The sequence below is a fragment of the Eurosta solidaginis genome, chromosome 1 (genome assembly GCF_040869045.1).
Source record: "Eurosta solidaginis isolate ZX-2024a chromosome 1, ASM4086904v1, whole genome shotgun sequence".
NCBI classification, from domain to species: Eukaryota; Metazoa; Arthropoda; class Insecta; order Diptera; family Tephritidae; genus Eurosta; species Eurosta solidaginis.
The window spans coordinates 69,264,428-69,278,287 of record NC_090319.1 but is presented as its reverse complement, the minus strand read 5'-3'; the positions used below and the strand labels follow the sequence as shown (position 1 = coordinate 69,278,287).

Here is a 13,860-nt window from a genome sequence, read left to right as displayed (position 1 = left end):
GAAAATGTATGCCTTCGATCGAAAGATAACACACCTCTCTTACATAATCCAGTTAAATGCTGATAGTTTTTTTTGTGTGTTGAGTTGGTTCTTGAATTGTTGATTGGTTGGACAAGTTTCCACTGACTCTGATTACTCTTTCCCGCTATTCATATTTGCGAAAATCTATATGCTTAAGTAATATCCTTCTATTACATGAGGCCCTCGTAGAAACAGAAGGCGCTCTACCCCTCTTCTTCTGACATCTAAGGACTGCAGCTTCAAAAGGTAGTATTCTAATCATAACCATGCCTCATGGATCCCCAGAGATCCAGTACCCTGTCAATACAACAAACTATCACGAATATGGAAGAACAAGTTGGAAAACGTTCTGAGATCCTTTGGAATTTCCAATTGATGGCAGGTGGCAAAACCGGCGGGTAGTGAATCGCGCTTTTAAGGATGAGCAAACACGTTTAAACGGTTGAGGTTTGAATTGGCTAAAGCTTGTACTTTGCCAAGGTCTGGTACTTTGCCAAGGGAACGCAATAGACTTCCAGAATTTTTGAGATAAACATTTTTTCTCAGCCTTTATTAGCCTCTTACAGTCAGTGCTCAGTGAAAGGCCTCTCGATAAGGCACAGGAATCTAAAAAACTTGTTATGTTTGCTGTTGTTGTTCTAGCCCCCGAATTTCTCCCCGAATGTACCTTCTGGTACTATCTCGCCTGCCGCCGGAGCGTTTTGTTTGGCCACTCCAACCTTCGTGTCTGACTATTTAAATTGCTTTTTGAGATAGACATACCCCTGAAATATTCGAAACCCATTAACACGCTGATACAAGCCTTATTGCTTACCTAAGAAACTTTTTTTCGTGCGACATCAAGATCCGGTCAATGTGAAGCTAGCTCATCAGTCATCTTTTTTCATTGCATCTTACTCTGCCCCAGTACTGAGATAAAAAAAAACGACATGCCAATTAGTTGGCTTAAGGGTAACTCTCAGTAGCTGTCCTGAAAAAATGACTCCTTTCAGATTCTCCTAAAAGATGAGATGAAGAGTTCTGGCTCTACATTTAATGGCGTTACGTCGAGTCCTATGGTCTTCCTCAGTGAAGAGCCTCGCTAAGTCTTAAAGGAGGATTTGCTGCCCCCTCATGTGATGATTCCGCTAATCGATTTGGAGCACGAACTAGATCTCAGTAATACTGCGTATGCACTGTTAAGAGAACTATGTCGGGTCCTGAGGTCTCCTTCCATTCACTGAACTTTCTCAGATAAGGGTTCTGCCTCGTTTAAAGCTGAGCCCAGACTCAGTATTTAATGAAACTGCTCAGTGAATAGCCTATCCCAGTTTTTGATGGAGCTTTGGTGAGTTCTGACGTCTTTTTACATACACTCTGCTTCCTCAGTGCTCCCAGAATGATTCCACTTATCACGTTGGCGCACTAACCACATCTATGTATATATTGTTCCACTCCATGGATGTGCTGTAGACTCACTAAATTCCAGTTTGGCGCTTATGATAATCCAATAACAAAGTGTGCAGCTTCTAATCGAATACGATTGAAGGAGGGCAGATAGTGCTCATGTTGTATCAATGATTTCAAAGTCGATACAGATATCTTAAGGTAGTGAATATATGAATTCTAGTCTCTTTAGATGAGAACATAAGTTGGTTTAGAGTCTAGACCATGTCTTTTACTTTTCGTTCTTACTTAAAAACAAACATTCAATCTTTTTTCTTTCAAATTTGGGGCCCAAACTTAACCTTTCTTTTGATGGTGGATGCATGCATAGATAATATTTCTGCCTTTCGTACATTGACACGATAATAATAAGACTGTAAACTGTCTGCACTTAAATTCCAGGCATCCTCCTTCAAGAGAAAGGTTGACTTTGGACCCAAAACTTAAGAGAGAAGAGTTTTTTGTTATTTAATATCCTGCCTAATTCCCTTTTCACTTTGTCTCTCCCTCTTTTCGAAATCTCTTTCGACAGAACTCAAAATCCACCACGATTTTCGCGTCGTAGCAAACGCTCCTTAGATGAGCTCTCCCACCACAATGAAATGTACCATACAGAGCTGCCATACGAAATGGAAGAATTGCTTGATTTACAAAACACGCTCGCCTACGTGGAAGATCACTTAACTGGACCAAAACGTACTAAGCGTGAATTAACATCCAGCTTCTTCGACACGCCTGACAGCCTCGACACCAGCGTTGGAGAGGGTGGAAAATTAAGTAAAAATTCCTCCAACGATACAATCTCTAAAGTGATACAAGAAATACAAAGCACACTTGAAACTCTGGAATTGAAATTTATGGCACCCAATGATTTGCAACAACAACCCAATCACACCAACACTTTATCAGCAGCAGGCTTTGTACGCGCCGGTAAGTTTCCCAAAGTAGGAGGACGTGTAGGCACACGCTGTTACATTGAATCACAAACGGGTAAGGTAAATTGCTCTGATGTAATTTATGATGATGAGAAGACATGGCGTAAGTCGCGTAATCAAATTGATATGCTAATCAAAGTGCTCAAGGATAAGATAACACATTTAAAGGATATCAAAAAACAAATGCGCGAAAATAAACAACAACAAAGCCAACAACAGCAACAGTACCATTTACATTATCATTCAGGACGATATTGGGATAGAGATTATGTGCCACGCCACAATGGTGTGAGTAAAAATAAGTCAGAGGAGTATGAAAATGGCGAAGAACTGTCTTATAATCTATCGGATTACATGGGACGTCGACAGAAAGGACGTCGGCGCAATGGAGGTGGAGGTGGTGGTGATAGTCACACCAACAATTTGTATACACGTGGTGGCTTTAATGATCATAATAATAATAATAATCATCATCATCAACATCAGTATCAACGACAACATTTACCTAGTGGAGGTAGCCGAAGACGTTATGATAAATCAATGAGAGAACGTGATTATGATACAAACTATTTTACAAAAGAACATTTTGGTTTTGCTGTGACCAGCACGTACAGTAATGAGATTAATAACAATGAAAATGGCAGTGGTGTGAGCGCAGGAGGATATGCTGGTAAGAATGCGTATGGCAAAGGTCGCATGCAGGGCCATAATGGCGGCTATAGCGGTGGACAAACGCCGCAGTTACATAGGAGAAGACGACCGCCTATGTACATTACAAATACAACACAAATAACTAACGCATTATTCACGTCAACACCAATGTCTGCAGCGCTGCCAACAACAACTTTGAAAGGAATGAAAACGACAACAACAACCGCACGCATAGCAACAAGTAGAGGTGTGGAATCAATTACGGATAGGACAATAAATAAATCTGTTACAACAGCAATGTCAGCTGAAACAGCAACGCCATTATCAACGTTGGCAACAACAAAAACACGTTTACTTTGGTCAACAACAAATAGGCTATCAAGTGTCATCAGCAATGCCTCCAGCAGCACTGAAGGTAAGTCTAATTGAAATGTTTATATTCAATAGAGCTAGTGCTCCCTATTACTTTCATTCTGCCCATTCCATAAATAGTTTACTCGTACGTGAAAAGCTATCCATGCCCACTTTCACCTCGGCAAGGGCAGATCAAGGGAGGCAACTCTAAATACGTTTAGGCAGCTAATAAGACCTCTACTAGAAAATAATGTGTCCTAACCTCTTATCTTAAGATTCAAGAACTTTCAAACTGAACTGAACGGAGATGGAGGTGGGAAAGGGAGCAATAATTGGAAATGGAGGATCAGGATGAGGATGACGGCGGGAATGGGGATAAGAATGAGGTATAGGAAGGGGAGAGTGAGAGAATGGAAGGGGAAAACCTCGCTACGTATAGATTGTTAGAGATTCATCACTAAGACATTGCATACATTTAGCAACATGGGATACTACTAGAGTTAGAGTAAAGTTGCTAGCATTTGAGTATGGAAAAATGTCTAATGAAGCGTTGCAGCAACCATGTGTTTGGGGACCGCCCCGCCTCATTGTTGTCTGAAGACCTTTCATTTGTGCCTTCTGGGCCGCTCAAAATTTCTAATGCTAAATGTGTGTTAGTAGCCCTGCTCTTTTCTTTGGTACACATTTTCCTAGCGACCTTGCTACAGTCTGAAAATCTACTCTCTGAGTTATTGGCTAACATTCCTATGATCCTTATAAGTCTGCATTTCTTCTTGTTTCCGGAACCATTAGTGCAATGAAGATTATTTTAGTTATCTTCTGTAGCGTTGATCCTTAAACAGCTCAATAAGAGAGATCACTCTGAACCTTCGTAGTCAGTTATATAGTCTTATTCCCAAATAAGTAGTTCACCACCTTCTTCGGGTTATATTTCCATAGGAGGTTTATAAACTATCTTCTTTCGGGAAGAAATTACAGGCCTGTCAAAACGCCACCCTCAGAACCGCTACGGGCTGTCTTCTTATGTCCGCAGAACACCATCTACACAGTGAGGCGAGAGTACTCCCCATTAGAAAGAGATATGAAATGCTAAAAAATAGTTTCACTTGAATACCCAGGAACCTGGCATCCCAACATACATCTGATTGGAGAGGCCCCGTCTCGCAAGGACTTAAGAATCATCTCCGCAAGCATAAAGAAGAAATACGGCACCTAAGAACTCAGCCGTATGTAGAAGAAGAACACAAAAAGGTCCTCAGTGATATCCACAAAAAGGCTTCGGACCTCTTTGCCAGGAATTTCCCTGCGAACCCAGTGCTTAAAGTTAAATACTATGAACTCGCAAAAGAGGAAATAAATCTCCCTAGGGAGACATGCGCCACTCTAGCCCAACTTCGATCTATATACGGTAGCAGGTTAAACTTCTACCCATTCAGAATCAACACCGACACACATAACGCTTGTCCTGCTTGCAACGTGTCCCCACATGACAGCATCCATCTTTTAAATTGCAATATGGAACCAATGCCTCTAAGACCCCTCTCTCTCTATTAAAACTGCAAATGTCCTTGTACTCCCGTTAGAAGATATTGATGACAATTTTTGAGTGGTCGTCGCATTTATTGGTTGGCTCGGAGCACTGCTACAACAACAACAAACTATCTTCTAGCGGCATGTACTATCTTTTCTGCTACCAGCTGCTGTCCACGCAAGTCTTGCCGCTCTTTTGTGCATATCGTAACCCGGTTGAGATTCTCTTCCATTATTCGAGTTTTAATGACTGCCATGGTATCGTCCATCTATCCGAATAAAAAAGTATTATCAGGCATTCCTTACTAACTTACTGATGCATCAGAAATTTCTAATTTGTACATGTTAGCGTTGCTGACGCTCTAATAAAGAGTTGAACTCTCTGCTGCTCAGTATGCGACTTAGACCCCGGCGTGCTCTTTGAGTCTTGCTTTAAAACGTTGCAAATCTCGAAAATAGTTTCTGAGAACGGGTTAAAGATAGCATGGACTTTGGAATGAGTGGTTTAGCATATCTGATCGATTTGTGTTATGAAATACGTTCCATCCAACTACGAGGAGGCTCACTCGACTGAATTTTATTTTACCTTGGTGCTACTAATTTGTATTTAGCGAGTTCAGGTCTAAAGCCTGAATCTTGGTTATTCTATGACAATTGTAATGCGTAGTTTTTTAGCCTTATCGCGAATGCGGTTGCAGATGGTGACTTTATGTCTTCTTTGCCCATTCCAAGTAACACGTGATTCATCTACGTTACCTAGAACGTTTACGGTGGTTATATCAAATCGTTCCAGAGATGGTCGGTCTGTTGCCTCAATGGTACTAGCTACTGGAACGTACGGGATTTATATCCATCAGAGAACCATCAACGCCGATAACACTCCCCAGAATCTTCGTATGCATCATGATGGAATTTTTTATTGCTCTATTTGTCATTACCTTCCTTACTGTAACGAATTTAGAGAAATTCCTGATAATAAAACACCTTCTGCGTTCGTATCGCTTAACTGTCGAATAAATAACTCCAATATTCAGTATTGCAAAATGGTCTTTATTTAGACTACTTTGGGAGTAGTACTTCGCAATCACAATTATACTTCACTAATAGCGTCTTTAAATGAAACTGATTAGTTATGCCTCAGTTTGCGCCGCTTTTATTCTCTCTGTTGCTTCGTTTGCATATTTCTCCTAGGTCGTAGACTTTTCACGATCATGCCTTCTGGAACAGTTGTATCTCATACTTGGTTATTTAGCTATAAGCGTGTGTATATGTCAGTAGGTTAGATTAGGTTAAGAGGGCGTGCGTGGGCTATACCCACACTTCCACTCGGAGATATTTTTTTGTCCATTGTGGCGGCAAATTCGCTTAGCCCCATTACCTCCTAGCTGGCCTCAACGAACCACTTGTTTTCCCTGATGAACCCAAGAAGAAGCGAGACGTCCACCTTCCCAACCTCTGCCAGGCTGTCGAAGAAGCGTGAGCCCAGAAATCTGAGCCTTCTTCTTTGAAGCGCCGGGCATCGGCAGAGAAAGTGGTAGATCGACTCCGCTTCCTCCTCATCCTGACAGCTTCTGCAGAGGGAGCTTGTTGGTTTTCGCCACTGTCGGAGCATTGGTGCCATAGCACAATAACCTGTGATGACACCCGTGAGTGTCCTCACCGCAGATTTGTTCAGTTTGAGAAGGAAGCTGGTGCCCTTCCTATCCAAGCATGGCCATAAGGACCTTGAGACTTCGCAGTCAACCCTATTGGTCCATTGCAAGTTCGTTGCCCTATTTTCATATTCGTCGATTCTCCCTAGGAGACAACTCAGCGGCGGTTGGACGGAGCTGTCCACCTCAATTATGTCTTAGTCGGAACCTTTCCTAGCCATCTCATCCGCGAGTTCATTCCCTTCAATGGCGCTGTGGTCAGAGACCCAACAAAGGGAGACATTGAGATGACTTATAGAAGCCAGAGAGGCTGTACACCTCCGCACGATGTCCGATTTTATCATGTTGGACTCCAATGCCCTTAAGGCGGCTTGGCTGTCAACAAAGATTGTTACGTCTGTGTTGGGGACCGCGCTATCTTGGAGCAGCTTTGCCGCTCTGTCTATGGCATAGACCTCGGCTTCGAATACACTGCATGCGTCAGGAAGTCGGAATGAGTGACTTAGCTGTAGATGTGTCGAGTACATCCCAGCTCCAGTTCCCTTTTTCATTTTCGAGCCATCGGTGTATATTGTGATGTCCCTGCCATTGTCAAGGCCTACTTCCCATTCCTCCCTTGAAGGATATCGTATGTTCTGAACCTGGAAGTCCAAAACCCCTGTGATGTGGTCTGTTTTGGATGTTAGGTGGGTTATTATTCCGTGTAATTGCCCCTTCGTCATATCGTCCAGAATCGTCACGTGTCCGTGCTTAGCTGTTTTCCACATGTTGGATTCTCTTAGTCGTAAAGCTCCTCTAGCGGGTAATCCCTGCACGAAGATTTGTAGAGGCGTTAAGTGAAAGATCACATTTAGCCTTTCTTGAGGTGCGCTGCTCGCGGCGCCTGACATTCCCAGGCATGCCAGCCTTCCCGATACTCTGCTGCTTACTCTTTTTGTCTAGCGTCTTCCACCAGCCTAGAGCTCCATATGTTTATGCATGCTGTGCTGCATCTATCTGCCAGAGATTGGCATTGTTTCTAATGTGTAGATCAATAAGTCTCTCCAGTGTTTTAAGGTTAAAGAAGCAGAGGCTTATTGGTCTATAGTCTTTGGCTTCCGAGTGCTTAAGTTTTCCTGCTTTGGGAATGAAAACCACCCGTACATTTCTCCAGGCTTCGGGTACATAACCATCTTGTAGGCATCTTGAGAAGATGTGTGAGTAACAACTTCTGCTCTTAGCTGATGATTACACATGTGTATGTGAAATAATCTATTTCCTTCAAGCTGCTGGTTATGTCTGTGGAATATTCTTCGTTGCCTTGTACACAAGTGTGGCTGCTTGCTTTAATGTGTACATGTACATAAGTGTGGCTGCTTGCTTTTTTTGTTGGTGTGATTATTTACTAACATCATAGTAATGCTAATATTCGCCACATTACTTATTTTTTCAGCCACTACAAAAGATCCACGAAACAGCGATGTGCTCAATAATATTGGGCAAAAAGAAATCTTCATGGGCTTAGGAAATGCACGCAACTCTGATCCATTTCAGCAGCAAAAGGGTCAACCAGCGGAATGCTATTGTGAGCCGGATACAGAGAGGTACTAATAGTACTAGAATTAAGCTATTTCCATATATAGAAGGATACCGATTGAATTGCCATTGATTTTCTTACTTTTAGGTATGCAGACTCAAAGGAAATTGCCCGCGAGGCACGTCGCAAGCTAAAGGAGGAACGTCAACGCAAAAAAGAACGCAAACGTATAAAGAAAGCACGTTTGGAAAAGGAATGTCTTTCGGAAAAGATGAATTGCTTCTCACATGACAATACGCATTGGCGTACGGCACCACTGTGGGATGACAGTCCTTTCTGTTTTTGCATGAATGCCAATAATAATACATACTCATGTGTCCGCACCATAAACGCAACGCACAATTATTTGTATTGCGAATTTACCACTGGGCTGATAACTTTTTATAATTTAAAAATTGGTAAGTGAGCATGAATGTGGGGCGGGGTTTACATACTTATATTTACATGCATCTATCTTTACATTATAATTTCAGATCCTTTTGAAACACAAAATCGCGCTTCATTTTTAACCAATGAGGAAAAGTCGTATATGCATGACATACTAGAAAAGCTGAAGGGTTGTCGTGGAAAAACGTGTACCATCAAACGACATCAACCACAGCAAATACAACAACAGCAACAAAATGAAAGTGCGTTGCGGTCACTGCCTCGAGGCACAAAACGCAAACAAGGTAAACGATAAGTTTATTTGTGTAAGTTATGCAGGTCCTTATGGTCCTTGCTTTCCTTAAATAAATAACACAACACAACACTTTATTTTAATACACTTTATTTAAAACAACTTTAAATATTTAGCGACTAATTAGTTGACCGTGCAGCTTCTCTGATTAAACTTAATTGCCCTCGAAAGGCAATGATGCCTCCTTAAATACCTTTCCTAATGCCATTCTGCTGCTGCTGTTATCATATGTAAAACGGTCGCACATTCAGATGTTGTTGCTAGCGCATCTGATACTATGATAAGTGCAAGTTGCTAGGTAAGTGCAAGCAGCGACGTCGCGCGATCAGTTTTATCGCTTCTCTTTATGCCGGCCTACGACCATCACGTTGCTATGGTAAGCAAGCGCAAGCAGTGACATTGTGCAGTGCGTTGCTGGGCTGGACATTAAACCTGCTGTTGCTATGATAGAACCACGCGCGATTACTTGTCTTACCTTTGGGTTGCATACCAAGCCCGTGCATATGATGTTGCTTTGCTGTGATCGTATGTAGTGGGTTGTTATGCTGTTGGCTTGCACATGATGTTACTATGGTATATGGTAGCATCACGTTGCGCTTTCGTGCGATTAGTTGGGCTGTTGTTGGGCAAGCTCTGTTAGGCAAGTGGTGGGCATTTGAGTTGGATTGTTGTTAGGCAAGCGATGATAATTTGTTGGTTTGTTTTGCTCTGCATCAATTAACTTTGCCACTTGACTTGGTAGCTAATTAGTTGTTTGAGGCTACGTGGAGAAGCTAGGCATATTGTTGACTTAGCAGAGATCTGCAATAGGCATCATAACTTAACTTGTACATTAAATTAGAACAAAGATATGAAACCTAAACCGTAACCGTAACAGTGGAAAACTCTTTATTTTTTTTTATTGAACCGTAACCGCTTGAAACCCTATCTTATTTTTTTAGAACCCTAACCATTTCAAAACTGATTCACTTTTCAATGCCGTAAGCGCTTGCAGCCGTTTTATTTTTCAACACCATAACTGGGTAAAGCCGTTTCACTCCTCATAACCATAACCGCCTAAAACCAGTGCATTTTCAAAACCTTGCGCATTTGAAACTGTAATCACTTGCAGCTCCTCTAGCCGCTCCGATGCCCCGGTAACGGTAACCGTTTCACAATAGTTTTACTTTTCAAAACCTTAACCACTTGACACCGTTCTATTTTTCAATTCCATTTATCTGAAAAGCCCAGAGTTTTGTTCAGAAAACCTGCTTAATTTTCTAAAACGGTAGCCAAATGAACCCGTTTCACTTCCCCAAATCTTAATCGCTTAAAACCGTTTCACTTTTCAGAATCCTAGCCATCTGCAGCCATTTTAGTTTTTAAAGACGTAACCGCTTGAAAGCGTTTTATTTTTGGGAACCGTCACCTTTTCGAAGCCATTTAATTTTTCAAAATCATATCTAAATGAAAGGCAATCCCTAAAACGCGCCAATTGTCGCGGAGTCAACCGAGTCGAGTATAAGGCTCTGTTTAACTGAAGTCCAAAGTCGATGATCTACTACCGACCCAATTTTTTCCGATACGACAAATCCTGAAAAATAACATCAACAAACGAATTTACTAGTAGCACGCTGAACCTAAGGACTGCGTTGATTTGTATGGTTCGTCCCGCATCATCCTGATCATGGCACTAAATAGCTCTCTTTCTTCTGATCTCCACCAAGACATCTACAAATAATGATTACTACGATTAACTAGCGCCAAAGTCAGAGATTGGTACGTTATGTCGCTGAATTTTTTGGATCGAGGAACATTGATCACCATATTCCAAGTTCTCCCATAACTATGTCCTGCAGATTTACAGGTACATGTCCCGCCTTTGCACCTGTCTGGGGACTGGGTCATTTTCAATCTCTCTTCTGCTTCTTACAAGCAGGCTTACCGCCTTCAACCAATCGCTGCCTCTTCTTTTCCCCCCTTCTTCTTCTTTTATAACCCAGACACGCACGTCTTCCATGGCTATGAACTCTATTATACCACTCGCCTCATCCTCCATCTTTTCTTTCCTATAATTTTTTTAGCGGTCCATATAGATTGTACGGGATGGCCAAGCGGTCTAATACTGAAGATGAGGGAAAAACTCGTCTACCACAACGTAACGCCGTGCTGTGGTGGGGCCATCAATATTTGTCGAATTGGCCTGGTGTCATGATACCAAAAATACCAATAAATACAAGGCGCGATATGTATCCGAGCAGATTAAGGCCGAGCATCGCTTCCAATTTGCGGCGGGATCCTTAAAGATGTTTCTTACTATTTGGCGCGAAGTAGCCTACATGATTTATGCCGACTCCGAATGGCAGTTTTCACTGGGAAGTTTTCGTGACAGGGATACACTCGGAGTGTTTGCCAAACCACCGGCGAAGTCTAAACCCGTTAAAAAAAAAGCTTCTCTTCCAATTAAAACACTTTTTTTTTATCAATTTTGGATAATTATCTTATCAACCTTCAGTATGAAAGACGTGGGGATGGCCATTCCCGTACTTAAGAGAAAGGTACCCAGGAAATTTTTCTTTCTTCCCGTGAAACTAACTGCATATAGCGACCAAAATTCAATGTTGCTATGTTCGAGCTTTACGCATATTTAAAGAGAATGGAACGATTAATAGGCCAAGGGCTTTGCTGGCTAGGTCATGTTATGAGAATTGTATAAGGCGACATACTCCAAAATTTTGCAATATACAAACGTATTGTGGCGAATAATAATAGTAACTAATCACAACAACAAAAACAGCAAGTAGCCACACTTACGTACATTGTACACATTAAAGCAAGCAGCCAGACTTATGTACAAGGCAATAAATAATATTCCATACACATAACCAGCAGCTTGAAGCAGAGAGGTTATTTCACATACATATATGTAGCCGGCAGCTAAGAGCAGAAGTTGTTACTCACACATACACATGCATATGGCTAGAACAAAAGCTTAAAGCACAGATATACATGTATATGGCTAAATAACCAAGCATGAGATACAACTATTCTAGAAGGCATGCGCGTGAAACGTCGAGACCTAAGAAGATACGAGCGAACGAGGTAACAGAGAGTGCAAAAGTTTTGATTTAAACACGCTATTAATTGTGAAGTGAAGTATAATTTGTAATTGCGAAATACTACTACCAAAGTAGTATAAATAAAGACCATTTTACAGCAATTCGAGCGTTAGCAGAAGGTGCATAATTATCAGGAACGGCCCAAAATTTGTTACAGTATTAAGAAGCTGCTCGGTTGGGAGAGACCTCACCTGATAAGGGAGAAGTAGGTAGAAAAAGACTCAATCTCCTCGAGTTCTCCCAAGTGGCATCGCGTTGCATTCTTAGATAGAGCCGTTTCTAACCAAAGCGCTTATATGCTGATCTTTCGCTCAGCCGTCAATTTTATTGCAAAGTCCACACAAACAAAACTTAAACTAAAACCGGAACGATATTTTCATCGGCTTTAGACATCAATTTTTATTAAGCTTTTAGAATCCCTAATTTCTTTGCATCTCTGTCACTTGCGAATATAAATGAATTTCTTACTTAATTAAGATCTTTTTTCAAGTGCATACATAACTAATATTCAATTTTTTCCACTGCAACCATTTTCAGGTATTGCACAAGGCACTTCACCAGCTGGCTCATTTATCTCCAGTCGTCTAGATTACGACGAACCACTAGCAAAACGGAGAAAGCTATCAAAGTGAGTTAGAGGCAAATTGAAATTTATGTTACAGAGAATTGAATGAAATTGAATATTCTTTTTTTGCAAAACAGGTGGTCAACGAATACAAATTTGAAACGTAAACCTTGGAAGCAGCAACACATTTACCATCATCAACAACATCAGCCTTACTTGAGGCAACAAAATTACAGACATCACAACATTAATAGCGAAAGTGTTGTCAATAGCAATGTTGAAGTGGGCGGGAGTTTGGGTGGTGGGAGTGGCACGATAGAACGAGTGAAAAGTTTGCGACGTAATCGTTTTCATCATGAAATTAATAGCAAACATTTACAGAATCAGCAACAACAACAACAACTGGCAGCACAAATGCATCAGCAGCAAAAAGAAGAGCAACAGTTAAGTAATAGCAGCAGCAGCAACAACAATAATACCAACAAAAGTTTTAACTTTGAGCATAAATTTGTTTCTACCGAAAGTACGACAACATTTGCCAGCTCAACAGAATTAGGAGTATCGGAAACTTTTGCAGATGTTTTTGATGAAATAACGCCCGAAGTGAAAATGGAACCAACATCACCAGCATTTGCAACAACCATATCAATAACGACAACAAATGCAACAACAACTACAGCAGCGATGTAATTGGCTTATGCAAATATGTATGAACATAGATAGTAGGGTGGTGCATATTTAAGCGCATATTCTTCGATATAGAAGCAAATATGTACATTCACACATATTGAATATTTATGAGAGCTTTCAAAAGTGGATGCACCTAGTGATAGAACTTTTAAAAAAAGTATCGATACCGGTACTCATATAAAATACTCGGATCAAAGTATCGATGCTAGTACTCATACACTGTAAAAGGTATCGAGTATACTCAATCCAAATGAGTACTTCGGAAGTTTAATCAAAAGTGAAAAACCTTTTTTTAAATGAGTTCTTCAGCCCAATTCTAAACAAAAATTCTTTGCGAGTTTTTCCCTTTCTCTCATTCCTCGTATTCTAAATAAAAATTCCTTGTGAGTTTTTTCACTTCTCCCTTTCCTCATATTCTGAACAATGTTCGAAAAAACGGAAACCGGTTATGGGAGAAAAGTAGGTATTATGAATGTGAGTTAGGAGTTAGGAGTTTTTTCACTTGTTAAATTAAAGCGAATGCATCAAAATAGTTAAAGTAAATTAGTTTTTTAAAAACAATACTTATTTGCTAAAATATGGACATTCTACCACAATATACTTTATTTAAAGACGGAAAGTGTATCATAAGCAACGGAAGAGCTCTTGGTATATTTGATGCAGCCATCCAGAAATTGCGCAAGG

General features: G+C 40.9%; 1 protein-coding gene across 4 annotated transcripts in view; it reads left to right on the top strand.

The window, feature by feature from the left end:
- The window catches only part of Sulf1 (Extracellular sulfatase Sulf1), a 308,672-nt gene extending 295,019 nt beyond the window's left edge, over nt 1-13,653 (top strand). For all 4 annotated transcript variants that reach the window (XM_067758024.1, XM_067758025.1, XM_067758017.1 and 1 more), the window contains 6 exons: nt 1,979-3,447; nt 8,001-8,151; nt 8,232-8,542; nt 8,618-8,815; nt 12,459-12,549; nt 12,624-13,653. In XM_067758024.1, the coding sequence (XP_067614125.1) occupies nt 1,979-3,447; nt 8,001-8,151; nt 8,232-8,542; nt 8,618-8,815; nt 12,459-12,549; nt 12,624-13,176 (2,773 nt within the window). In that variant the 3' untranslated portion in view covers nt 13,177-13,653. The remainder of the gene's footprint in view (nt 1-1,978; nt 3,448-8,000; nt 8,152-8,231; nt 8,543-8,617; nt 8,816-12,458; nt 12,550-12,623) is intronic.
- Nucleotides 13,654-13,860: the final 207 nt, after the last annotated feature.